The sequence below is a fragment of the Centroberyx gerrardi genome, chromosome 11 (assembly GCF_048128805.1).
Source record: "Centroberyx gerrardi isolate f3 chromosome 11, fCenGer3.hap1.cur.20231027, whole genome shotgun sequence".
Classification (NCBI taxonomy): Eukaryota; Metazoa; Chordata; class Actinopteri; order Beryciformes; family Berycidae; genus Centroberyx; species Centroberyx gerrardi.
The window spans coordinates 17,381,480-17,408,505 of NC_136007.1; the positions used below are offsets into that span (position 1 = coordinate 17,381,480).

The 27,026-nt window shown below is 42.2% G+C and overlaps 1 protein-coding gene across 5 annotated transcripts; it reads left to right on the plus strand.

The window, feature by feature from the left end:
• Window positions 1-1,151: 1,151 nt before the first annotated feature.
• Window positions 1,152-17,051, plus strand: LOC139913114 (sodium/calcium exchanger 1-like). Of its 5 annotated transcripts, XM_071901062.1 has the most exons (8): window positions 1,299-2,492; window positions 2,687-3,210; window positions 12,760-12,850; window positions 13,029-13,041; window positions 13,709-13,824; window positions 14,393-14,492; window positions 15,400-15,672; window positions 16,672-17,051. In XM_071901062.1, the coding sequence occupies exons 1-8, from the start codon at window positions 1,338-1,340 to the stop codon at window positions 17,049-17,051; spliced, it is 2,652 nt and encodes an 883-aa protein (XP_071757163.1). In that variant the 5' UTR covers window positions 1,299-1,337. The 5 variants fall into 5 exon arrangements, with proteins under 5 accessions (XP_071757160.1, XP_071757163.1, XP_071757161.1 ...); XM_071901059.1 differs by lacking the exon at window positions 13,029-13,041 and having other exon boundaries at window positions 1,152-2,492; window positions 12,760-12,866; window positions 13,706-13,824; XM_071901060.1 differs by lacking the exon at window positions 13,029-13,041 and having other exon boundaries at window positions 12,760-12,866; window positions 14,393-14,504.
• The last annotated feature ends 9,975 nt before the right edge of the window (window positions 17,052-27,026 follow it).

Consider the following 27,026-nt stretch of genomic DNA (forward strand, 5'->3'; position numbering starts at 1 on the left):
CAACTTAATTTCTCCGTCTGTGCTTTGCTGCGCTGCTTCACCCTTAAATATAGCCTTCATGGAAAGCCGCGCCCCTCACTCACACCCCTCTCTGGAGCCGTTATACAGGTCAGAGTGGAGATTGCTGCTTTTCTCTGCTGCATGTCAATGAGAGCATGTACACTAAGCACTGTCAAATCTTTTCTGCCCTAGGTAGGCAACCTATTTTTGAATTGGTCTTAAAATTTTCATTAGGATGCACTAAATTACAGTCCCAGATATTTTAGCTGTCTCTCCCTCCCTCCCTCTCTCTCTCTCTCTCTCTCTCTCTCTCTCTCTCTCTCTCCCTTCACACTGATGCAGACGTTAGTCCTCTGGATAGCATTGCGGCTGTGCTCTCTGAATTGTTTTTCACTTGCGGTGTTGAGGTGGCCATCTGAATGGTGCTGCCAAGAGTAACACTATAAGCTATAAACCTGGTACCAGACAAAGTCAAAATGGCATAGTTATCTCAAAATTAAATGTTAAATGAAATTTTAAGACCAGAGTTGAAAGGAATGATGTACTGCCATGAGAAATTGGGATTTTTTCCCCTTTTAAATATTATAGTAGATTGCGGTGGTAGAAGTCTTTATCCACAGGTCTGGGCTATAAAGACAAAAGTAGTAGGACTAGGTTCTTTTTTCTTTGTACTCATGCAATTTTCATTTCTATTTTTAATTTCTGTTTTTTCTGTTAAATGTGCAATAAGTACGTAAAAATCCCCATTGTACAAAATGACCATAATAGATCTGTGTGGGTTTGATAGAGTTGTTGATCAATACCAATGACTCAACGATTACTTCACCAGGTGCTGAAATTTCTGGCTTTCAAAACTCTCCAGCCCAACTGAACTGCTGGATCCCACACAATTTGCATACAGAAGAGCATAACTGTGGACACTTTTGTCATGCCAAAGGTTTGATAATACAGGTTATTTCAAGAAAATAACTCATACAATACAAAAACAAAAACATCTGAATAACATCCTCCCACTGATAACGAATATGACTACCTCATCCTCCATACAACTCTTTTTCTTCTGCCTTTCAGAAGTTTGTATGAAGATTTGGACGTGAAGTGGATTTGACTCAGGCCTCAGAAGACTTGACTCCTAGCATCGCCACGCCGCCATGTTAATGCACAAGCGTATTCTGAGCTGCACTCCACCTTTCACCCCCGGCCTGTTCACCTCCGTGCTGCTGCTCCTGCTGCCGGGCCTCACCCACTTCTCCCTGGCCAGCTCCAGCCATGCAGCCGGCAGCGCGCCAGGCAACTGCTCAGGCGAGGACAGCTGCTCTGAGGGAGTGGTGCTGCCCATGTGGAACCCCCAAAACCCCTCGGTGGGCGATAAGGTGGCACGCGCCATCGTTTACTTTGCAGCTCTCATATACATGTTCCTGGGTATGTCCATTATCGCGGACCGCTTCATGTCTTCTATCGAGGTCATCACCTCTCAGGAGAAGGAAATCACCATCAAGAAGCCCAACGGAGAGACGACCACAACCACCGTGCGCATCTGGAACGAGACGGTGTCCAACCTCACTTTGATGGCTCTGGGCTCGTCCGCTCCGGAGATCCTGCTTTCCGTCATTGAAGTGGTTGGCCATAAGTTTGAGGCTGGGTCTCTGGGTCCCAGCACCATTGTGGGCAGCGCTGCATTCAACATGTTCATCATCATCGCCATCTGTGTGTACGTAGTGCCAGAAAATGAAACCCGCAAGATAAAGCACCTGCGGGTGTTCTTTGTCACTGCTGCCTGGAGCATTTTTGCCTACATCTGGCTGTATCTCATCCTGTCTGTGATCTCCCCTGGAGAGGTGGAGGTGTGGGAGGCCGTCCTCACCTTCCTCTTCTTCCCCCTCTGTGTGTTACAAGCCTGGATTGCAGACCGACGCCTGCTCTTCTACAAGTACGTCCATAAGCGTTATCGTGCCGACAAGAACCGTGGTATTATCATCGAGACGGAGGGAGATGCCATGTTCACCAAAATGGATCTGGAGATGGACGGTCAGGGTGTCAACTCCCACACTCACCCCAAAGAGGCTCTGGATGGGATGTTGGAGGGGGTAGAGGAAGGTGGAGGCATCAGTCCGGGTCAAGACCAAGAGGAAGAGGCTCGACGGGAGATGGCTCGCACACTGAAAGAATTAAAACAGAGGCACCCGGAGAAGGACATGGAGCAGCTGATCGAGATGGCCAACTACCAGGTGCTGGTCCAGCAACAGAAGAGCCGGGCCTTCTATCGTATCCAAGCCACGCGCATGATGATTGGAGCTGGGAACATCTTGAAGAAGCATGCCGCCGACCAGGCCAGGAAGGTGGTGAGCTGTCACGAGGCCAGTGGCCAGGAGGAGGATCCCCATACCATCTACCTGCAGTTTGAACCTCATCACTACCAGTGCTTTGAGAACTGCGGCTCACTTAAGCTGTCAGTCGGGCGCCATGGAGGAGAAAGTGGCTGCACTGTGAAGGTAAGTGATTTCAGAAATATTGTAAATGCAGCTCAAGGTCAATTTAAAATCAACTCCACGCCTACTTTAACTGTTTTAGGCATACAGAAATGTTAATAATTCAGCATCTCATTATAACTCCATTTGATAAATTATTTAATAGTGTAGTACCTTATATAATACTTCAAGTTTACTTCTTCCCTGGTGCCACGCAGGTGGACTACCGAACCGAGGATGGGACCGCCAACGCTGGCTCAGACTATGAGTTTGCTGAAGGCACACTGGTCTTCAAGCCCGGCGAGACGGTCAAAGAGTTCACTGTTGGCGTTATCGATGACGACATTTTCGAAGAGGACGAGCACTTCTACGTACACCTTAGCAACCCTCGCATCGCGCACCGTGCTGAGGTTTCCGTCCTGGAGCCCAGCTCTATCACCTCCAGCAACAGCATGGTGGGCAGTGGCATCTCGTCCCACATCCCCCCTAAGGCAGCTCTGGGCAACGCTCACACCGCCACGGTTACCATCTACGATGACGACCATGCTGGCATTTTCACATTTGAGAATAATTCCATGCGGGTCAGCGAGAGCATCGGCAACATGCAGGTGAAGGTTCACCGGACGTCCGGGGCGAGGGGGAAGGTGGCGGTGCCGTACCACACAGTAGAGGGCACCGCCAAGGCCGGGGAGGACTACGAGGAAGTGGCGGGCAAGCTGGAGTTCCAGAACGACGAGACCATGTGAGTGACAGTTCAGTTTGGTCTCCCCCTTTGATGTGAATGTCTTGTTGTCACTCATCACTGCCTCGACCAAGCATTACAGACCACACATTAGTTTGTTAAACAGTCTTCCTAGATTAAACTGGTTATTCTGGTTATGGGTTAAAGGATACGGCTGATGTTTTTAAATACATGTCTTATCGTCAACAAATCTTGTGAAAATAACAAAATCAACAACGCGTTTGCTCTACTCCCATTACTTCCCGACTTCCCACGTACCGTTTTTAGCCTTCAAACCGGAAGACATTGGCTCCAATTGTAAGCTAAAAACCTTTAAAGGACCTATATGTAACAATGACACCCAGCGGTTAAAATGGGTACTGCAGTCCAAATTCAAAATATTGGAGAGAGTTGTCTCCCCCCGCCCCCTCATCCCCAGACTCGAAGCTCACGCGGGTTGCCAGGTGAAAACAGAAAGAAAACAGACGCAGTTTCCATTTTCATAGATTGAAGAGCGTGAAGCTAATCAGTATGGTAGATAGTGGTAACATGGAAGACAGGACTCTGACTGCTGGAACTTCTGCACCAAAACAAAACAAGAAACCTATAACAGACGAGACTAAAAGAACTAAGAGGGAGAGGGAGGGGAGCGCGACACCCGGAGCTCCCGGGAGCCCTGCGGATCGTTCGGCTTGAAGTTCCCGTTCCCCGGCCCCCTGCAACACGGCAGACCGGAGACTCCGGTCAGGCTCCCGTACAGCTACTAAGCTACGGTATGTAACCTAGCCTAGCAAATTAGCTTCACTTTGTCGGTACATAGCCGGCTGCCGACAGAGAGTGGGACTACAGAAGGGAATGAAACTATCATAGTGACTTACATTTGTCAGCAGACCATGGCGTTCCTCATATCCAGTGTGTGTGCAGGTTGTAATCGCGTCGTTTAGTCCGCATTTGCCGTCTGGTTCCGACGTCCTGTGTCCTGTTCAGTGTCCTGCCTTCTGCCAGCTTGATCGGCCGTAATCGCCACATTTAATACAACTCCATACTCCGATTATGTTACTTGATTTGTGTTTAGTCAAGTTTGTTAGCGGTAGCATTTTCCATTAGCTGCAGCTCGTAGCATCAGAATAGTAAATGTTGGATAAGATATGTTCACAGTCTCCATCTTTCAAATGCATCTCCAATATTTACCCGTATTTTACCACGGCTCTGGTCATGGAGCTTTTTCGATAGAGGACAACGCTTTTTAGGTCGGGTAGAATCCATCTCACTTGATCCAGTTCGTTTGCTTGCTTCCATGGCTGCAGTACGTTGTGTTTGCGTGCCAATTTGTTTCATATCTGGCAACCCGGGGTGTCGAAATGGGCAGTGGGCGGGATCACACAGACCAAAACACAAACAGACGTTCCGCTCCGGAACGGAAATTTCAAAGGAGAACATACTGGCTGTAGCATTGTTGTCGGAGAAGCCAGTATTTCAATTTAGCATGTTTCCTTAATCTCTGATGACATATCATGGTCATTTTATGATTTAGTACAGTAAATATATTACATATTTGTCCTTTAAATACAGCTCACAAAGACAGTTTTAATTTTAAAAATCGCTAACTGTTACCATGAAAAGTCAGACTGTTGTAGTTATTACCAAATCAAATTCAAATGGGAACAAATTCTTCATTACGACGGGGACTATTTTCGGTGCTACGGAACCACTTTCCTGAGATCGAAAACGTGTTTACGGTTGGCTTATTAAGTTGTTTGAGGAAAAAGTCGGCTGGCCCGCTGCATCGCGATGATGAAATATGTTGCCCAGAGCAACGGCATGGCTCTTTGACGTGTTTTTAATCATTTTTTTAATACAATGGAGTTCTATGGCTACTGGGACATGGCTGCATTGGGCATCGGCTACATGGACGAGACTTGTTAGCGAAACAAATTCATTGCTGATTTTGTTATTTTCATAGGATTTGTTGACAGTAAGTATTGACAGTAAGTATTAAAAAACACCAGCCTTAACCTTTATGGGACTACTTTTGTGAGTCATAGGCCCCGTTTACATCTGGCATTAACATGCGTCTCGTATCTGGATTGTGCCCAGATATCTTTTAGCTAGTTTATACCTGGTGTTAAAATGCATCTCATGCATCCACATTGGGAGCGGATTTCTCTTTCCCTCATCAGATTGTCATGTATGTCACTTCCTCTCATCATATTTACATCCTTTAAAACAGACAGTAATTACATTGTCTTGCTTATTCCCCTGACAATCCATTTTTGGTAGTATGTTAGTCCAAGTTTGTTTTGCTTGTGCTTTGCGGTTGGATCCGTGCACGTGATTTTATTTCTGTTAACGTATAGCCACTATATGTGGATTAAAGATGCACTGCATTTACACTACTAATATGGTCAAATGCGTCTCTGTCCACCTCCGGAGGTAGTTTAGATGATTGGATCTTCAATGCGTGTTGAGTGCATTTACACCTGGATTTTATGTGTTTTTGCGCTATCCGATCACAATCCGATCACCTAGGATACATGCTAATGCCTGGTGTAAAGGCAGCCATAGATTTGCTGTGAAGAGTTCAGATCTTTCAGAGGGATGAGAGAGGGAGGATAAGAGGATATAATTGTGATGCAGATAATGAAACAATGCGGCTGCTGTAAAAAAAAAAATATATATAGCAGCAGCTATGAATTCAGGATTAACATGCATGCACATTGGGATTGCTATGAGGGTTATATGGGAGTTCATTGTAATGCAGAGCAACGAAAGCTCCAGTGAAAACAAAGAAAGGGTATGTGAAAGACAGACTAGAGGGAAAAAAATCAGACAAGAGACTGCAAGAGGAGAGAGATGGGGAGAAGGCTGAACAGCTATTGAAACAGGTGTATGTGTTGTAGCTTGTGTGATAATTTCAACAAAACAATTCATGGATGCACCAGCAGAGAGGTAGATACAAAAGCAAGGGGGGAAAGGTAGAGAGTGCAAAGAGTACAGTGAAAGTGTGATGTTTTTACAGCTATCTCTTGAACATTGCATGGAAGGATTGGCTGAATGATGAGTACACTTTGATAATGGTGAGTGTATTGTAGTGTCTGTTTTATCTGCTTGTCTGCGATGAGCAAAAGACTGGCAATTATCCACGCCAGTCATTTTTACCTGACAAAGAAAATGCCTTTAACATATCAAGCTCATCACAAAAATGCTTTACAGCGGAACAAAGGACAAAACAAATGCAATTAGAAACAGGAAAGGAAATCATTGCTGGAGAAAAAGTGTGCGTCTGTGCGTGTCAGATGAATATTCTGTGAGGAGGATTTCAGGGCTCGTGTGTAGGTGTATTATGTGGGTCGGCTGAGTGGGAGAAAGGCAGGTGAATACATTGTGTCAAAAGAGAATGCAGATATCCCTATTTGTCTTTTTTTGCCTTGCAGTGCAGGTGAGAATTTGTGAATATATTTGTCTCTGTGTTAGTCAGTTTGCTTGTCTATCTTTGTGCACATGTATCTGTGTTTTCCTGGCGCTGTGTATTTGTCTGTGTGTGTGTGTGTGTGTGTGTGTGTGTTTGTGTGTGTGTGTGTGTGTGTGTGTGTTACATTCACTTTAAACTCACATCAAACAAAATGTCGCTCCAAATGAGAACTAAAAAAGAGCTTCTCAAGCAGCCAAAGCGATTAAAGGGAGTCAAGAGGGGTAAAAGGAGTCCCAAACGTTCTGAACATGTTAACACAGCACATACAGGTGCAATTATTGAGACAATAGTGTATAACTATTATCTTTGTAATAATGACTTGACACTGCCGTACCACACAGCAGAGGGCATTACCAAGGCTGGGGAAGACTAGGTGGAGGTTGCTGGCAAATTTCCAAAATTATGAGACCATCTGAGTGGCAATTGTTCCCTTTTCTGTTGTGGTTTGATAACCGTAATAATAACCATCCTAAAAAAAAAAAACGTCATCAATATGAATAAGGTACGTAACACAACTATACATTATTTTTATCACCACCCACATCGCAAACCATCATGTGTATTGCGCATGGGATCACAAATTATATCAGAATTTGAAGAGGCTATTTGCAGCTGTTAGTTCTTCCCGTAGATCTGTTGGATTTACAGACAGGCAGCATGTGTCCGCATTCGAACAGAAGCTGAACATTCAATAAACTCCTCAACTACAGGACCATGACCCTGTTCATCGGGCTGGAGCAAGCTCACAATGGCAGAAGTGTCTGCAGACTTTATGGTGTCTGGAGTCATGCTTTCTTCAACAGTGTGGAGAGCTGATCCAGTAAAGCAGGACAGTTTGCCACCAGAAAACCTATGCTGCATGATTCCTATTCGAAGAACGCCATACTTAAAGGGGAATGCCACCCATTTTTAATAGAGAAATATGTCTTTCTCTACCCTTCAGGGAGTACTGTGATCATAGGGGAAAAGTTTGACTCGGTTCCAGAGCCTGCTCATGTACCTTAGATGCTAATTTGGCACGCCCCCTTTTCAGTACAAGGCAATGACGGTGGAAGTTTGGAGTGAAGTAAGTCTAAGTCGTGAACCTGGCGTCAGAAGGGTAGAGAAAGAGAAATGTTTTACTATTGAAAATGGGTGCCATTCCTCTTTAAGTGTCACATCGCTATCTTGGTGTGTGGATGAAAGGCATTGATCAGAGTTGTCTGATGCAATCAACCTTTGGCATAGATCTGTCAGGCTAAAATCCTCTAGTTGAAGAGATTTTCAAAAGGGAAGCCCAGGTCCTTCAACCAGATCAAAATTTCATCCCACTTTAGGCTAATCAGATTCTCTAGTTTGACTCAAATTTTATGAGGATGTTTCGTTTGGAGTGTTGCTCAATCAGTCCTATTAAAAGATTAACAGGATGTATGCAAATGTCATCTCTGTGTGTTTGCCATCGTCCTCATTTATGCATTTCTGTTTGTGCGCATGAGTGTGTGTATGTGTGTGTGTGTGTGTGTGTGTGTGTGTGTGTGTGTGTGTGTGTGTGTGTGTCTTTGAGCACACAAGCTTGCAGATGCTCTGTATATCTGTGTTTCTTCCTGCTGAGCAGGCTGCCAAAGTTCTTCTTTCAAATGGTGGAGCTGGCTTTTCCTACCTGGGTGTTTCCCTGGGCAGTCACAACACAACCAGAGGGGCTTGTTGTGACATCTCTGCGTGTGTGTGTGCGTGTGCATGTGCGTGTGTGTGTGTGTGTTACTGTCTGTTCCTCTGTGTGTCTTTGTGTCTGTGTACATCTGCCCGTTTCTGTCAGTGCTTCAGCATGCAGAGGAACAAGAGAGGAGGAAGCCAAGTTTTATAAGCACTTGACATGGAGCCAGGAGGAATGGGGTAAAATCCAGGCGTTCTGTATAATGAAAATTTGCTGTCTAAATTCTGCACTGCAGTAAATAGATTAGGATTTACAGACACAAACCTCTAAGCCAAAATAAACAGCCTGAGATAGAGAACCATTTTACATTATGTGTTCATGGATTAGGGAAAGATCTGCACAAACCCTTTGATGCTTGTGTATTTTCTGCTTGTATGTTTTTGTCAGCTGCTGTAAGTGTGTGGCACTACACACTAGTTTAGGCTGAAGTGGATAACGGGAGCAGTTACATAAGCTAAGATGAAAGAGATGGGAAAGAGATCACTTCTGTGAGGGAGATCAATACCTAGATATTCTTTACTTCTCACGCTTAATGCAGACTAGATCAATAACAACCTGACCATCCTGACAGATGCAGATAACAGCAGAGTCAGGGTTTTCGGGGAACACATTTGGAAGTAAAACCACTCTGAAGTTGTGTACTTTCTCTAAAGAGTCGCCGTCAGTAAGACAGAAGAAAAGGTTTGCTCCATTTAAGCACCACTGGTTTGAGATTTCCTGTTTCTAATGTCGCAAGGCCTCTTTGTTTATTCTCATATTTTATGCTTACAATAAGTCATCATATCTCCTGGTGATTCTTGTTCCTATTTTGCTTCATATCGTTGCATTTCTCTTCCTCTTTTCCTTTCTTCCTCTTCCTTGTCTCCTCCTCTCACCTGTCTCCTTCTGTGCTCATTCAGGTTTAATTACGCAGCCTTTACTATTATACTATACTATATTCGTCAGGATAACATATTAGATGTGAGGTCATGTCATCATCAATACAATAATATATTGTATTGATGATGACATGACCTCACATCTAATATGTTATCAATACAATAATATATTGTATTGATGATGACATGACCTCACATCTAATATGTTATCCTGACGAATATAGTTGTTTCCATATAAATATGCATAATAACCTAATAACACATTACAAAGGAGACAAAACAATTAATTTCACCGCTGGAGAGAAACTATGGGAGGGAAATCTTTCCTCATAGTGGCGCTTTGATCAACATCTATAGCTTTTTTTTTTCTTATTACTGTCACCAAGATCAAAATAACAATGGCTTACCCATATATTGTCTTTTTTTCAAAGCAGCGATAGATATAATCACTTTTGCATCCATAATAATATTAATAATAATAATGATGCAAGCAGGGGAACTGTTTTCGGGGCAGAGGTCAGGCTCAGCTACAGAGCAGCTGGTAGGGTTCAGTGTTTTGCTCAAGGACACTTCAGCAGGGCGGATACTTGCTGACAGGAGCTTGAACCGGGGTCGTTCAATTGAATGGCAGTTCCCCTGATCAATATGCCTCTCAGCTGCCCAAACTTTCCTTGGAGAAAGTGGGCATAAAGACATAATGTATAGCTACAGCGATTAGGGAAATGTATTCATTCATTAATTTTCTATACCCACTTAATCCTTGTCGGGGTCACGCGGGGGGCTGGAGCCTTCCTCCCAGCATGCACTGGGAGGAAGGCAGCGAGACAGTCTGGACAGGTCGCCAGTCCATCACACAGATAACACAGATAGACAAACAATCACTCACACTTACATTCATATCTATGAGCAATTTAAGTGTCCAATCCAATCCCATGTCTTTGGACTGTGGGAGGAAACTGGAACACCCGGAGGAAACTCACGCGAAGACGGGGAGAACATGGAGACCGCACACAGAGAGGGCCGGGACCGGGAATCAAATCCTGGTCCTTCTTTCTGCAAGGTGACAGTGCTAACCACTGAGCCGCACCGTGCCACCCAAGGGACCTATATTGATTTTTTCTTTTTACTCAGCCTTAATTTAAACAGGTTAATCCAATTTACATCAATGATCTCTTTTGCAAGGGGGACCTAGCCAAGACAGCGGCAGGCAGCACATGTATTTACAGACAAAAAACATTTTGTCACAGAAAAGGTAAAGAGAGGGCAAAAGCATGCATTAAAACAGGGAGAGAGAGAGGGAGGGAGAGAAAGCAAGAGAGAGAAAAGAAAAATAATTTTAATCAAAGCACTGGCAATTTCACTTTCCATAGTTTTACCTTCTTTTACCCTAACAACTGTTTTGAGCCTGTGAAGCTCCTTAAGTTGCTCTGCAGTCTGTTCCTCACAGGGAGCTGATTATGCGCCTTTCAGTTGGAGCTTTAGGGATCATAAACAAAAATTAATCTTGGGACTTCAGACAATCCTCCACGTTTGTGTGATATAGATGCAATAACAGTGAATGTTACCCAGCATGGCCTTAAAGAGAAATGTATCCCAGTGATAGAGCCTACGCAGGAGCAGAGATGGCCAATTTACCCCAGAATGTAATATACTTTTGATGAGTTACAGTCTTGATGCAGTATGACTGTGCCTGTTGGGTTATACTGTACCAACCTGCAGAATGTGGTTCGGGAGTGCAGAACTTGGTGTTGCTATATGGACCTTATTCCCACAGCGGCCATTTTGAACTTCTGTCACACCCAGGGTGGCATAGCTATATATAAAACTAGCTTTACTTCAACACAAAAGTGAGGACTTCAGAAAGATGTAACAGTTAACTAATGAGTTAGCAATCACGGGAACAACAATGACTGCTTGAATTTAGCAGGGAAGTTAGCTTACTACCTAGTTAGCTACAAGCTAGCTAGATTCCAGTAGCTGTGGCTAGAGTCGGCCAAATATGTAAACCTATATTCTTCCAGCTTCTTGAGATCCATTCATTTCTAGTATGTTTTTCAGTGGGAATCTGTGACATGATCAATATTTGTCCGATTCCCAGCGTTTGTATGATGTGCATCTTAGTAGATGCTTGGTACAGTTGGACAGAGCTGGGCTCTACTTGTTCTTCTGGGTAGTTTGAAACCCCAAGGGTGACATAAGTTCAAAATGGCTGCCGTGGGAATAAGGTGAATCATGATTTTATTTTCAGGTCCTTCCACGATGCTTCTAAATAAATTCCTTGAGGTTTCCAACATGAAAAGCAAACGTCGGCTTTTTAAAAATAAACTCAAAAGACTATTTTACCGTTCTCTTCTATTATAAGGAGCGTACATTGCAGTTCTCCTTGCTCCTATTGGCATGACTTTCTCTAGCATTAGACAGTCAATGACGTATCAGTAATGTTTAAAATAAACTTCTTTTATTCTGCTTGCAAAAGCACAGCCTGCGTGTGTCCAATCCTGTGAGTATATGTGTAGACAGAAATAGACAGCCACCCACATATCATTAGGGAGATGGAGAGAGAGAGAGAAAGACTCAATGTGACAGTGTAGGAGAATGTAGAGGGCTGAGGCAAGCATGTCGGTCACAATGAGACGCCACAGCCACACGTTTGTCTTATATTTCAGTACTAATATTAATATTACAAACTGTATTTGTCAATAATTCTTAGAGTTTGTGTTTAACCTGTTTGGAGTGCTAAATGGGTGGGGCTTAACTGACACCAAGAACAATATAATTCAATCAATTTACCGTGACTTGGCAACTTATTTGACCCTATCTAAATAATGTTGATGTGAATAGTTTTGATGTGAGTGGGAGGTATGGAAGCTATTTCATCTGATTTCTCTGGTAGAAGTTTTTGGTGTAGACGGAGCTCGCCCTCTTGTGGGGTGTTAAGAAACTAATTGTTGTGCAGGTTTCCTGTAGGCTACTAAAGGATTATTGTTGTTTTGCTGATACCTTGAGTTAGAAGAGGCAAAGCTGCCATCCTCTCACTGTATCTAACACCTTCGCTTCATGATTCATTATGTGATCATATTCATGTAGGTAGACCACCACTTGGCTACAGTATTTTTTATTAGAATATTCAAGGCAGCTGGAAAACACTCCTGGCGTGTTGGTTCCCATTTTGTGATGGGAAAGTAACCTTAACTACATCGCACCATGCCACAGCAGCTGCAGGTTAACTGATGTTGACAGGGCTAGTGAAAACTGTCGGCTATTCTTACCTCAGTACAAGCCAGACAGTCAGCAAATGTGCTTTCAGCTCCTTAAATTGTGGTCACATATGCAGGCACACACACACACACACACACACACACACTCAAGCACACACACACTTACACATTATCAATTCCAGGAACTAACAATAAAACCGTCCACCATCTCTCATCCTGTCTTTGCTTCCATCTTTATTTCTTTTCCATTTCACTCGCTGTCTGTTTCTGTCCACTTGACTGCGGATGCTCTGACCCTTCTGCCTGTAGGAAGCTGCTGGATGTGAAGGTCATCGACGATGAGGAGTATGAGAAGAACAAGACTTTCACCATTGTGTTGGAGGAGCCTATTCTGCTGGAGGTGGGACAGAAACACGGTGAGTGAACTACACAGCCATATGGTACGACTGTCATACTTCAGCAGCAGTGTGACTCTTCCTCATGACACGATGGTATCAAGTGAGTTTGCTTTGCATTCACTCTCATTCATGTTTTATTTAAATTCTTGGAATGGAGCTGGCTCCTTGCTTTTAAAAGAGCGGTTTATATCCAGTGATATAAAGGGCCTCTGAACTCGAGGGTAATTCCAAGGTTGGTGAGATTGATAACTTTGATCTCCTCTCATTAAATGGAAAGACTCTGAATGTGTAATATGGAAAGGATTTGTCTCTTTGGTGCATTGCATGGACAGCTTTTATCCTTGCGGTGTCAAGTTGTTATTGCTGCACATTAATTGTTATTTATGGTTAGTGTATTTCTCCCCACATAAAATTGCACATTAATTTTTAGTTTAGTTTAGTTTTGTTTGGAAAATGCACTGTAATGTCTTCTGTGCATTTGAATTATTCTTAAAACTGTGGCATCATTGCAAAAGAAGAAAATAACATGACTGGGACCAAATTTGGTATTCTGTATGTTCAATATTGTATTTATATCAGTACTTGTATACGAAGGGTTTCATTCCAAAATGCTATATATAAATCTGGAAAAATTTTCATCAGGCAATATTTGAAAAACGTAAATGATTCTGTCCTCAGAAATGAACTGTTTTATAAGCAAACGTCTTAAGATGACTCCTAACTTCAAAACGAACCCATAATGTGCTTAACTCAACACTCAACTCTTCATATGCCCATGGAGAATAATATTGGCTGATATAGGGATATTAGTGTGTATTCCCATATAGAATAATATTGGCTGCTTGTTTTTGTCCCAGGAGATACCAACGACAACAAGACAGTGGTGGGACTGGAGGACGTGGCGAAGATGGGCTGCCCCTGTCTGGGAGAGCACACCAAGCTGGAGGTGGTCATTGAGGAATCATATGAATTCAAGGTAACTCAAAAACAAGCAGACAGTGTCACCTTCACCTGTCGCACTGACTTTAACATATTTTGGAGCATCTTACCAGCTAACGGGGGCTGGTGAAGGTCAGTGTTTCATTCGTTCTGACAAGAGTCACTTGCTCTTGAATACACAGCGGCTCACTAGGTTTCGGAGAGACTGTAACAGATAGACATCCTTACACCCTTTTAAAGACAGTACAGTAGGAACAGCATGCAAACACACAGGGCAAGATGACATTTAATAAAATGAGGCCAGTGTATAGTGAGGTCTACAGAAGAGGATTAGGGCCATGTAAACAATGTATTTGAGTTCTGACTTTGATCTCAGAATTGTGAGTTTAAAGTCAGAATTCAGAATTCTGACTTTGAACTCAGAATTCTGACTTTATACTCAGAATTCTGAGATTAATCTCAAAATTTTTCACGTGGCCCTAATCCTTTTCCGTAGAGGTCTAATTTTCTTCTCAGCTGTTTGTTCATTTGGCTTACTACTACTCAAAGATGAGCATCAGCTGATTGTCGTGTTAATTTTGCTTTCTTTGTCTTTGCAACCGAAGAACACAGTGGATAAGCTGATCAAGAAGACCAACCTGGCTCTGGTGGTGGGGAGCAGCAGCTGGAGAGAGCAGTTTGTCAGTGCTGTCACTGTCAGTGCAGGTGAGTCCCACAGTCCTGAAGTGACTCCTCTGTTCGTCCCCCTTACACCAGACCTGTGGGAGATGAGCCTGCAGGCTAGATCCGGCCCACCAGCTGCTTCTGTCCAGCCTGACAGTTCTGCAGGATGTTTTTTTTTTGCCTCACAAATGCGATGCTTCCAGTTTCACACTGCTGAATTAAAACAAAAATAGCCCCATGTTGGACATTTTATTGAGTATTACAATGGGGGGATCCTCTGGTTGGCTTCACTGCAACGATGCTGTTTGCTCATGAGCTTGAAAGTGAACTTTAATCCTAAAACAATGCCTGTTTTTATATCTTTTGGTAATGCTGTGCTTATTTTGAGAACTGCATCCTTTTAGGCTAGTCACTGTATTAAAAATGCATGACATGGTGAATTCTTCATGTGGCCGACCCTAAAAACTAATTGGCCACTGCTGCCTGAACAATTAAATGGATCTTAAGAATTTATGTAGATGTAAGCAGTATGGTGAACCCTCTTTTTATCTTGCCCTTTCAAAAGCCACTCATTTGCCTCTCTGAACCTCTTAGATCTGCACAAGAGCGCAGGGCGTTTGGGCAAAAAGCTGCATTGCAAAAGAGGGATGTGTCATTTTCTGAATATTCTCTCTCTTCTCTCCTCTCTCTCTCTCTCTCTCTCTCTCTCTCTCTCTCTTGCTGAACTCATTTAAGTTTGCATGCACATATATATAAACTGAAAGTAAGCCTACATGACTACATCCCATCCTGTATCCCTGTCACTGAGTCACAGCCAGAGAAGTGACAGAAAAATGTGTCCCATACTTACAGATTTAGCTGTCACGCGGTTTAGGAAACCTCAAAAGCATAGCGTTGCATGTGTATGTACTTTGTGCGTCTTCATGCCCCTTTTCTCTTTCTTTGCCAGGCGATGACGACGAGGAGGAGAGTGGGGAGGAACGTTTGCCATCCTGCTTTGATTACATTATGCACTTCCTGACAGTTTTCTGGAAGGTCCTCTTCGCGTTTGTGCCGCCCACCGAGTACTGGAACGGCTGGGCCTGCTTCTTCGTGTCTATTTCCCTCATTGGCGTTCTGACAGCTGTGACCGGTGACTTAGCCTCGCATTTCGGCTGCACGATTGGCCTCAAAGACTCAGTCACCGCTGTGGTGTTTGTGGCCCTTGGCACTTCTGTTCCAGGTGGGTGTCTGGCCGTCTATCAGCTCCATCAGCTCTCTTTATAATCACAGTGTTTTGCCCTGTGCTACCTCTGAAGTTGCCTCTGTAGTAGTGGCAAATATACCTACTCGTCAGATCCCCTTTCTCCACAGTTCTTGTCTTTATAGCTGTAAAAGAAAAAAATATTTTCTTTGTTATTTTCTGTTGCCTAATTGTAGTCCTATTTCACTATTTTCTGAACAGGTTTTTCTGCCATAGAGAAACACAAATGTGACTCTCAATCCATACTCAATAAGCTTTTGACAGGTGTCGGTGTAGTGAACCCTAGATATTTTAGGATCACACTCTGCCTAGTTTGCCACATATGGTGAGGAGATCCTGTACCCACCACTGTCCTGTAGGCTGCTAAATCTTTCCGCTTGGCTGATGAAGTGTTTCGTTGGTAATTGCCCTCCATAAATTCTGAGGGAGTTGCAGTATCCTTATCTTTCTAAGGGCTAATGTGCAGCTGGTAGATATCCCATTATGGCTATGATCATTATCAATAAAAATAATTTTGGTGGGCAGAGAGGTTTTGAAACTTTTTTTTTCTACATTTGTTGTGGTTAAGTCACCAGTCTGTGTTTTAGAAAGTGACTGGCAGTGGGATTTGCACTGGTTTAATGTCTTAAACATATAAAACAAGTTTTGAAAATGCCTCTTGCCACAAGCAAATTTTTAGCACCATATCTTCAAATATTAAAAACATCCCTTTTTACCTATTTATTTTGTTCAAATCCTTTAAAGGGAGGAAAAAACATTTCCACAAAAATTGAGGGAATTTGAAAACACTTATTGAGTCCTGAGAAAACTGTTTTGTGAAACCAAAAGGGGCGGGGCATGAGACACAAAATGGAAGAAGGTTTACTTGACTGACACCTGTGAAAACCTGATTTGCATATTCTCACATCAAGAGTCACATTTCAGTTTCGCATGTGTTGCCTCGTGCCTCCCTCATAACTGTTCTCTATATTATCACAGATACATTTGCGAGCAAAGTGGCAGCCATCCAGGACCAGTACGCCGACGCCTCCATCGGGAACGTGACGGGCAGCAACGCCGTGAACGTGTTCCTGGGCATCGGCGTCGCCTGGACCATCGCCTCCGTCTACTGGAGGACCAAGGGCAAGACGTTCCACGTGCAGCCGGGCTCGCTGGCCTTCTCCGTCACCCTCTTCACCATCATGGCGGTGCTGTGCGTGCTGGTGCTGCTGTACCGCCGGCGTCCCGGCGTGTCGGGCGGGGAGCTGGGGGGCCCACGGACTGCCAAGCTCCTCACCCTGTTCCTCTTCCTCTCCCTCTGGTTCGTCTACATCCTGCTGGCCTCGCTGGAGGCCTACTGCCACGTGCCTGGCTTCTGAGAGAGAAAGAGACAGCTCCTCTCCTTCTTTTTACAGTCTATTAATTAAACGCGTTTTCTCTCTGTTTTTGTCTATTTTCCTGAGCGTTTCTAAATATTTGTATCATTATTTACTCTTGATACCGCACAATATCTGATTGACTTTGGAACTTTGGACTTTTGAACTTTGCTACCATTCACTATGCTACGAAGGATAGTTTTAGCCACTGGAATTGAAGTTCTCACTTCTTCTTCTTCTTCTCACTTTCCAGGTGATATGTGCCACTGGACCTTTATCTAATCATTGCTATCGGCTTAAACCAAGGGGGAGACATGGTGACCGTTAAACTCCTCTCTGAACACTCTTTTTCTACCCTATCTTCGCCCCCTGAGTTCCTTTTCCACATCCAACCTCTTATCACTTGGCTAACACAACACACAATCCCAAACCTCCAGTATCTAGCCCCCCCCCCCCCCCCCCCCCCCCCCCCCCCCCCCTCTCTGTGTGGGCTTATTTGAAAATAGTCAGCCAGGAAATTCAACTCGTTTGTCTTTCTGATTACAAGAAGTGGCAATTCAGACAGGCTTTATAAAGATTTCTTGTATTTTGAGTCGTGAAATGGAAATTGACATGTGCATGGTGCGACATTACACTTAGCCGACATTTATACAAAAAGAATAGTATTACCAAGGCAACAGTGATCAGTAAAAAAAAAATATTTGTGTGTTGATATTTATTACTAATCTATACATCAGTTATTCATTGTATATCATGTAAAAGATGAACATGTGACAGTGTGTGAGAGTTTTGTGAGAGAGTAGGTGTGTTTATTTTTGCACGTATACTGGATTAAGAATTTTGTGGTAATATCTATTTTAAAGTACCGTACGTAATATTTTGATATGGCTGTTAATGTGTTCTTGTACATGTGGATCACAGCTAAGCACATATACAGTAAGTCTATCACTGCCTGGTGCCCCGTCCCGCAAGGTCAGTTACTCTGTCATCGGTACCATGTAGGACGCGGCTAGCCCAGGTGCTCTCCAGGGTTTCAAACGCCTTTTTATTCCAGGTGCGACAACTGAAATCATTCTAGGCCAGAGATCCTGTTTTAAATTGGGCTATGAAATACAAAATTCTTTGAGCACATTCACGTTTTCTGCGCGTGTGGGTGTGTGTGTGTGTGTGTGTGTGTGTGTGCAGTGTGTGTGTGTGCACTACTCTTCTGTCTTCAGCACAAAATGGTGAAAGGCATGGCTTTATCTCATCTCTCTGCGAGTACGGGCGGTTACGACAACAAGTCTGCACTTCTGTGTACCGATACGAGAGGAACACCATTTTTCTTATCTTTCACACTGAAGCTTTGAGCATTTTTCAAACAATATGACCAACAACATGACTTTTAAAAAGCACAGCAGAGAGCAAAGGGGCCGCTTTTCCAATTACTGTAAAGAAAAGTTTTGTCCTTATCATTGCACAAACAATGAGCAGGTCCACGTGCTGAAAGAGAAGACGTTTATTTCCTAAACTGACAGCGTCTCCTTGTGCTGCTCAGCAAGTTCTGTTTTTTTCTTTATTTAATCTAGAATCTGTAGAGCCATATTATATTGTAACAGTATTACAGTAGAGGTATTCTTTATATGAACATTTCAGCTTTAATTTTATTGATATGCACGTTTAATGTGTGAAAAGTGGAAATAAACGTTGATTTATTATGCTACCTTAAGAGGACTGTTTGTCTTAATTCCACAAAACAATGAATACTCTGAAAGAGAGTTGTTATGTTTGCAGGGTGTCACCAAAGAATACAGTACATCTATATGAATACCAATGCTTTGATTAAAATATAGCTCATTTAAAAATCTTAATCATATTATTTTAGTTTGATTCAGGAAATAAAGCAAGGTAATCAGAATATTAATACTGCAAATGAATGCTAATACTGCAATTAAGGCGTGAAGTACTGTGACATTAGATTAACAGAGGGTTGTTTGGACATGTGAACACCTTAATATGAGAAACCCTGTCAATCAGAGTTGTCACTAGCTTTTTGACACTTGCCCAAGCACCGTGACTTGAACATTTTGAAAGATACTATATCTTTGTTTACTCCTAGTCTACCTACCTTGAGTCTCAACTCTGGACAAGCTGTGGGAAAGTGGCATGGGAACATAAAAACCATCCGACTGCAGTTAATGACCGGAGGCAAAGGATTGACTTTGCTTGTAGCCTAGAGTGGAGGAGGCTCACAACAATGTATTCAGTCAATATGGAATCTGTAATGCCTGTAAAAACAATCAAAACATTCTCATAATCAAAGTAGGGCAAAATTAGACTGTTGTGTGCATGTAAACGTACTTATTCCCCTATAGTGCCATGTGAGCCAGTATATAGTTGTGTCACTGAGTGAGTTGATGCATAGTTGCACTAATATGACTAAGACAAATTCCTGTACATTTGTTGTATTTGGCAAATAAAGTGATTCTGATGATATAAGCAATGTCACTTATGAAAATACTGATGGACAGGCTTATGTGGATTATGGTACTTAGCTGTCTGACTGCAGGACTCCACGTCTCAAGTATGACCTAATCAAAGTAACATAATTATATTAAGGTCCCATGGCCCATGTCTCCATTATCATAATTACATCAAGACTGAAGTACTGGTGTGCATGTAGACATAGCCCTTGGGTTGTTATTTTTCATTACTACCATCTAAATCTGTCTTTCATGCCTTGAGTCTCAGTACTGGATACATTTTGCCAAAGTTACAGAGAAGCAGAAGACATACAGCAGCAGAGAAGCTGTATGGCATGAGGGAAGTGATCGACATTCAGGGGGAGGCATGGTTCACTCAGCCAGTAATCACAGTATGTCCGATTATTATCATTAAAGGGCAGTTAGAGCTCAATACATGAGGTGTGTCTTTGATAAAAAAGGAGGTATGAATTGCTCAATGGCGAAAGCAGATTACATAGTATTTGAAGAGGTGCCAATAAAAAATGAAGTGATGAATGGTGATGAAATGTGATTAGGCTTATATCCAAATTGGTTTCATCACTTTACCTGCTTTAGCTTACATTGTGCCTTGATAACTGGCTTTTTTGAACTTGTTAGCAGAACAACAACTCAAAAAAGTAATTTTTCCATTTCATGGATTATTTGACAAAACATAACTTTGATAAAAATAATTATTCTCATATTATTCTCATAATCAATGACAATTCTAAGATTATTGTGTATATAAACACAGTCAGTGAGATACATAAATATTATAAGTATGATAAGATAAAAAAGTAAACCATTTAGTCATTTTAATAAGGTGTTGCAGCGTATTTAATAACTGGCAGTTTCACCTGTACAGGACTCCTACATCACACAACTGTATCGACATTTAGATACCAAGTTTAACACTGGATACATATTGATCAAAGTTACCCAAATGGCACAAAAGATGTCATAGTGTGTAATAGGCTGTTGTTTCTCTTTGTTATGGCCGTTGGTAAGTAACTCTAGCCCTACACATTGCTGCATTGTTACATTTTCCAAATTACACCCAGTGGCCCAAGGGGGGCGCTACATGATGTGATTGTTTGTACACAAACTTCAGGGAATGATGCATCTCACCACACTGTGATGTGGCATTTTCCAAACTACACTGATTAGTCCAAGTTGGGCGCTACATTGTTTGTTCATTCATTCATTTGTTTGTTTGATGGTTGGGTCGTTGGGTCGTTGGGTCGTTGGGTCGTTGGGTCGTTGGGTCGTTGGGTCGTTGGTTCGTTGGTTCATTCATTTGTTGGTTTGTTTGTTTGTCCATGTGTCACACACACTATCTCAGACAACACTGATCAGATTTTGGTGAAACTTGGGGAAACAATGCATCTCACCACTGCACTCTAACATTTTCAAAATGACTCTGATTGGCCCCAGGGGGGGCGCTTCAATTACAGGTCCAAACAAACTGACATACTGTTACTGATCGGCTGTGAGGAAGACAGCAGCATTCATGGGGGAAGACATGCTGTTTACTGTTGTCTTGTTTTCAGGTTGTTTTTACCAGGTTTGGTCCCTGCTCAGGCTCCCTCATCAAGTGGAATATAGAACATCTATGCTGGCAAGGTTTTCTTAAACTTCTGCTCTTCCACAATCAATGTTTTTCAGTTCCCTGTTTCTGTTTTGTTTGGGTTTCTCTTTAGTGGTGACTCCCCAGCCATTCACTTATTCTGCTTACATTCTCAAATTACCAGTTAGTGCAAAGTCTCCTTTAAGAACTTTTACTCAACTGCATAAGCATTCACACCCTCAACACTCATTTCCTTGTCCTCCTCCATATGGTTCGCTTAACCTGGAACATATGCTGCTGGAGGTTTTGATGATGCTTGTTGTTTTTCATCTAAACTGTCTCTGAGCAGGGGAGCTTTGTGTTATCTCCCTAAACAGCAAACTTTTCAGAATGGTAAAAATCTTTCTGCATAACAGTTTGTTCAACATCAGGAGGTACCAAAATGTGGTGGGGGTCTGGGGGCAAAAAGCATCTCCTGTGATTCTGCACACTGTCTAATAAAAGCATGTAAACACTAGCAAGATGGCCCTAAGTGATGGTGTTGTTGTAATAGTGTGGGGTGCTCTTGCAAACATGATTCTTATTGGGGGCAAGGTCAGCGGTAGTCATGACTAACAATGTTTCTGAGTGAACATGGGCCATTGTTATCATAGCAATTCTTTACTTGTTAGAAGAGAAAACCCCATGCAAATAAAAGTCTATAATAAGTCTAGATCAGCAGCCCGACACTGACAGGACTGTGGACTTTGTAGAGCTCACTTTGCCAGAGAAAGATGCAGTAGATGAAGCATATGAAAGAAAGACAGTGAACTTAAAGCCAGAAGCTGAAAAATAAACAGTAAGGATAAAATAAAATAAAAGTAAGATAAAAACTAAGATAAAAATTTAAGATAAAAAGATATCTTGGATGCTGGGATAGGCTCCAGCCCCCCTGTGGCCCTGAAGAGGAATAAGCAGGTAAAGAAAATGAATGAATGAATAATAATGTGATACTTTATTGATCCCAAGGGAGGGAAATCCACTTTTCGCTCTTTTCTTCTGGCAGGCTCAGCTACAGAGCAGCGGCCCTGGAGCTGGTAGGGATTCAGCATGTTGCTCAAGGACACTTCAGCAGGGCTTTAGTCCAGGTAATCTGGCTGAAGGACAGTCTCTCTAACCACCAGGCCACCCTGCTACCCAGAAAAGAGAAAGAATACAACCTGGGGCCCAGATTAGGAAATACGTCTCATGAATGATGTGGAAACTTCTGGAGAAAGAGAATGGAGAATTATAATGGCTTGTTTCACAGGTCTCATATTTTCTTTATTTAACTTTTCCATCATTTATCTGATAGAAATTCAGCACAGATCATACTTGGAGTCCTCATTACAGGGCCTGTTTTGAACTCTACCTACTTTAAGAGGTTTACAAGAGGCGTAACTGACACCTCCTGGAAGCGGATGAATCAACAGAAACTTGACCGCAGATCGTGAGGTAACTTCCCACATATGAGAAGCATATCGCAACTTAATACTGCCTTTCCATTCCAGCTGCTCTAACATGGTAATGAAGCAGAACAATGTGAGTATGAACCACTCACTATGACCATCATTACCTCTGTGGTGAGGCCAGACCAGACCAGACCAGACCAGACCAGATAAGATAAAATAAGATGAACGTTATTGATCCCAAAGTGGGTCATTGCAGCGGCAATTAATAGGGTATAAAGAAAAGTTCAATAAAATAAAAAGAATCTTAAAAAATTGAAGATCTACTGTCTTCATAGTGCTGCAATAATAAAGAGTTTCTACTGGGTAAAAAGAATTCTTGCTATGTTGGCTTTTGATTCATTTATAGATTTACAGATGTTCGCTGTTTTAGATTTAGACATTTAGGCTACACTGCAAGGACATGCAGTGTATTATGCAGGATGTACAAATGTGCAACATTGGCTATTCACATTGTCTGATATACAGATGGTTACTGTACTTTACCAAGTACAGCAGGGGCAAGTAACATGCACAGATGTGTCCCTTTGTTATCCATTGTAAAGTGAATTGGTGGGCCAGGCCAAACTGTTAGTTTGAGACTAAGTGTTTACCTGCGGGAATGGCCTTGGGTTGAGGCATGGTGGGTGAGGGCCTCCAGTCGTGGCCGGGGGAGAGATGGAGCCTGGAGGAAAAGCAGCACTTCAGGAAGCAGGCGTGCCGTCTCAGGGGAGAGTGGTAGCAAAGCTCCAAGGAGGAAGAGCCATAATTGTTCCTCTGTGGAGGCTCTCCTCTCGTCTCCAGGTGAGAAACAAACTCCTTTCCCAGAGGATCCTCTTGACTCTGTGGAAGTGAGGGAGATTCATACAAAATCGACAACTCAAGTCTTTCTAGCGCATTAATATCAACTGTGATCAAAGTGATTCATCTGATGGAAATGATAATGATTCCCTACTTTTCAGCCTTGTTTCAAAAATCGAACCACATTCAGGATAATTCAGTCATTTAGCTTGATTTATTTTATTACATCAAGATGCGTAACTACTGGCTCAGCTAAACGTCTCTGCTTGCTGCCTTTTTCAGCAGCTGTGATGGCTAAAATTGCTTGCTAAAATTAATATGGATCTGTTTGCTCCATACTCGTCCTCGTTATCCTCACTGTAATGGGTGACTGTGGCAGACGACTAGAAAAACAAATTATCTTATGCTTTGCCTCATTTGTATGCGTTTAGAGGTGCATGCTGTTGTGCTCTTAGTCATTCCATATATATGTTTGTATTATATATTATATATTATATATATTATATTTAGCCAGAGTCCAAAACTTTTCGTCGTTGTCGGGTGAAAACCTATTTTTTGGGGGGTGATTTTCATGTTTAAGTTTGAATTGAAGGATTACGTGCTCCTCTGTGGGTTCAGAAAGTTCTACAACCCTTATCCTGAATTCCTGAAAAGTTACCTTTGGGAAATACATTTTTACCTGACAAGGACGTTTTGTTCTTTCCACAATTTCACATAATTTCAAGATACTGTAATTTGTAGATCAGCATAACATCTGTGTCAATCACCTCAACTCAGAGAAATGTGGATTTCTCTGTTCTTGCATTGAAAGCCTTGGATACCTAGCTGCTCAATGGTGACATAAGAGAAAAAGCTACAACCATTTTCATTATGTGTGCATATTTGAGAATACATTTATTGGAAATCAAACAGAATACATAGTGAGATTCAAAAAAGTGACAATTCATTTTGAAAATAACGCAGAGTTTCAAGTATCAGTCAAAAGGTCTTAGACTCCCAAGCCCAATGTATCAAAAGATTGATCCATAAAAATAATACATTACAGCTTTATCATGAAAACCTTAGAGTACAAATATAGCACAATACAAACTTCAAGTAAAACAGTACAGTACACAGTGTGTGTGTGTAATGCTATGCTATTCACAAACCACCACACGTTACAACCTCATCAAATCCTCTCACCTAATATGCACATTCAGTTATTAAAATACTTTATTTATATTAAGGACTGACTCTTTATTTACACTGAAGACTGACCAATGCACATTATCACACATTCATACACATCTTATTTAACTTATACAATGATCATTACATTTCAACTGCAATACAATAAATGACATTATCAATACATGTTCACATGCTATTCCTGTGCCCCAGGACAGTTCAGTCAGCGTTTGTGAACTTGCACTTGAAAACCTTTGACATTTGTGATGTCACTGGGAGTAAAATCAGGGGCTGCTCCATAGGCAGTGAATGGGGTGCTGAAGATGCAAATTTGAAATTAAGTTTATATTTTAGCTTTGCAAACAGGCATGAACTGCAAGAACTCATACAAAAATCTTATGGGTCAACAAAGTCAGCGTCCCATTCACTGTCTATGGACCAGTGCCAGATTTTACATCCCAGTGACATCACAAATTCAAGGGTCAGTTCTCCAGTTTCTAGCTTTGGGAAAGAGCACATTCAGTATTGATTGAACTGTCCTAGGGCACAGAAATAAAATATGTGAAGTGTTAAAATGGGTGGCATTCCCCTTTAATTGTGCCTGAATGCACCAATATCTAATTAAATATCACTATAATATTCCTATAATATTCCTATAGGGACAGTGTGTCTGCAGTAATCAATAGTGAGCTCGTGTTATCTAACTTTATTGTTTTTATCTCCTATGATGCTACAATAATATTCCTATAGGGACTTACAGTGTGTCTGCAGTCATCAATAATGAGCTCATGTTATCTAACTTTATTGTTTTTTATCTCCTATGGTGCTACAATAATATTCCTATAGGGACACATCGTTTTGCTGTCATATGTGAATAGTATGGAACAGTATAATACAGCAGCATTGCTATATTTGTGTTACAGTTAGTATTAATTTAGTACAATAGGTTCAATGTATTTGCCACTATACCATTTACTTAATTGTGCCTAAATGCACCAACATCCTGATTAAAATTACTATAATAGGCCTATTCCTATAATATTACTAAAGGGACTTATAATATTCATATAGTATCTCTCACTCAATATCTTATCCAACTTTATTGTTTTTCATTCATCTCATATGATATTACAATAATATTCCAGTAGAAACACATGCTGTGATATGTGAATGGTTACTACAGCTCTTTTTTTTGTTACACGGGGTTGTGGGTTCAATTCCCTAACCATCACCCCCCACCCCCCACTCTCTACTAGCCCGCACGCGCTGAGCTTGCCACAGAGCCCGACTGAGCCTTTATCACATGTGTTTTGCCATTGGTCTGGGATGATGTCATCCACAGTGGAGACAATAGACCCCACCCCCCCCTCACCCCCCGCCCCCCTCCCCTCACCCCCCATCACTGTCTCCTCACACAAGCATCGAAGCCCAGAGTGACACACGCTCAGACATGACGCCAGCTGAGTTGGCTAAGCACTTTTGGTAACATTTATTTATTTATCTATCTATTTTTAAGTCCGGCCGAGCTGTATAATCTTCCAGTCAAAGCAGGCATTTCTTTTTCCTGTTTTTTTTTTCTTCTTTTTTAAATACATGAACAAACGAGCAGGCAGGGAAGGTGTTACACATCTGGATCATACCAATGCATCGGCTCGTCCTACTCGGGCCACTACAGGCATGAGGATTTCTTCTTACGCTGCGCATAAATGATGAATACACTACGGGACTGCCATTCCTGATGTAAGTGATGTTTCATTTTAGTAATGCACTTATCGTAGCACTCGGTCGGCCTGCGGGCTGTTAGTCTCTGTTAGTCTCTGTCCCTCATCAGCAGTGTGTTTAGTGCAGCGGCTGTCATAGCACTACGTGTCGGCGAGGTTTACGCTTTACAACACACGAAATCGCCTTTTGAATGTCCGGACGCTTCTCGTTATCTCTTTATAACGACGCTTTGCAAATTGATGCCACACACCGTAAATCAGGGAATGCATCCTCGTGTCATATTACGCTGGTAACCGCCTGATGGAAAATGATATCAGCAATCAGTGTTTTTTTTTTTTTTTTTTTTTTTTGCCATAATAGGTGACCTGTTATTATTTATTGAGGTGAATCTCTGCAGCCATGTGAAAGTGTCAAGTGATAATATAACCAACAACAAGGTGCACAGGCCCAGTGGCTTGGGCCCTGCAGCTCACATCAGCTTTGCCTTTATTTCCCTGTTCCCTCATCATGGTTAAGGTTCAAAGACTCTGTGCTACGAAGATGCGAAAAAAAAAAAAAAAAAAAATACAGAGAAATTAGGCGGCGCGCCATCTAGTGGTCAAAAGTATGACGCAGCGAGTGTACAGTAAACAGGAACCAATAGGGATTTGGAGGGGAAAGATATAACCAGGGATTTTCTTTAATTGTGCTGCAGAGTATCCCTTTAGACAATTAAAACAATGCTGAGTAATGATGGTACATGTAATTAGAAATAGCTTGTGGTTGTGCTGAT

Excerpts from the sequence above, each read along its gene's own strand:
- LOC139913114 (XM_071901059.1), top strand. The coding sequence starts at position 1,152 with ATGTTAATGCACAAGCGTATTCTGAGCTGCACTCCACCTTTCACCCCC. Across the intron at positions 12,867-13,705 it reads GGAGGTGGGACAGAAACACG|GAGATACCAACGACAACAAG; the intron begins GTGAGTGAACTA and ends TTTTTGTCCCAG. Across the intron at positions 13,825-14,392 it reads AGGAATCATATGAATTCAAG|AACACAGTGGATAAGCTGAT; the intron begins GTAACTCAAAAA and ends TTGCAACCGAAG.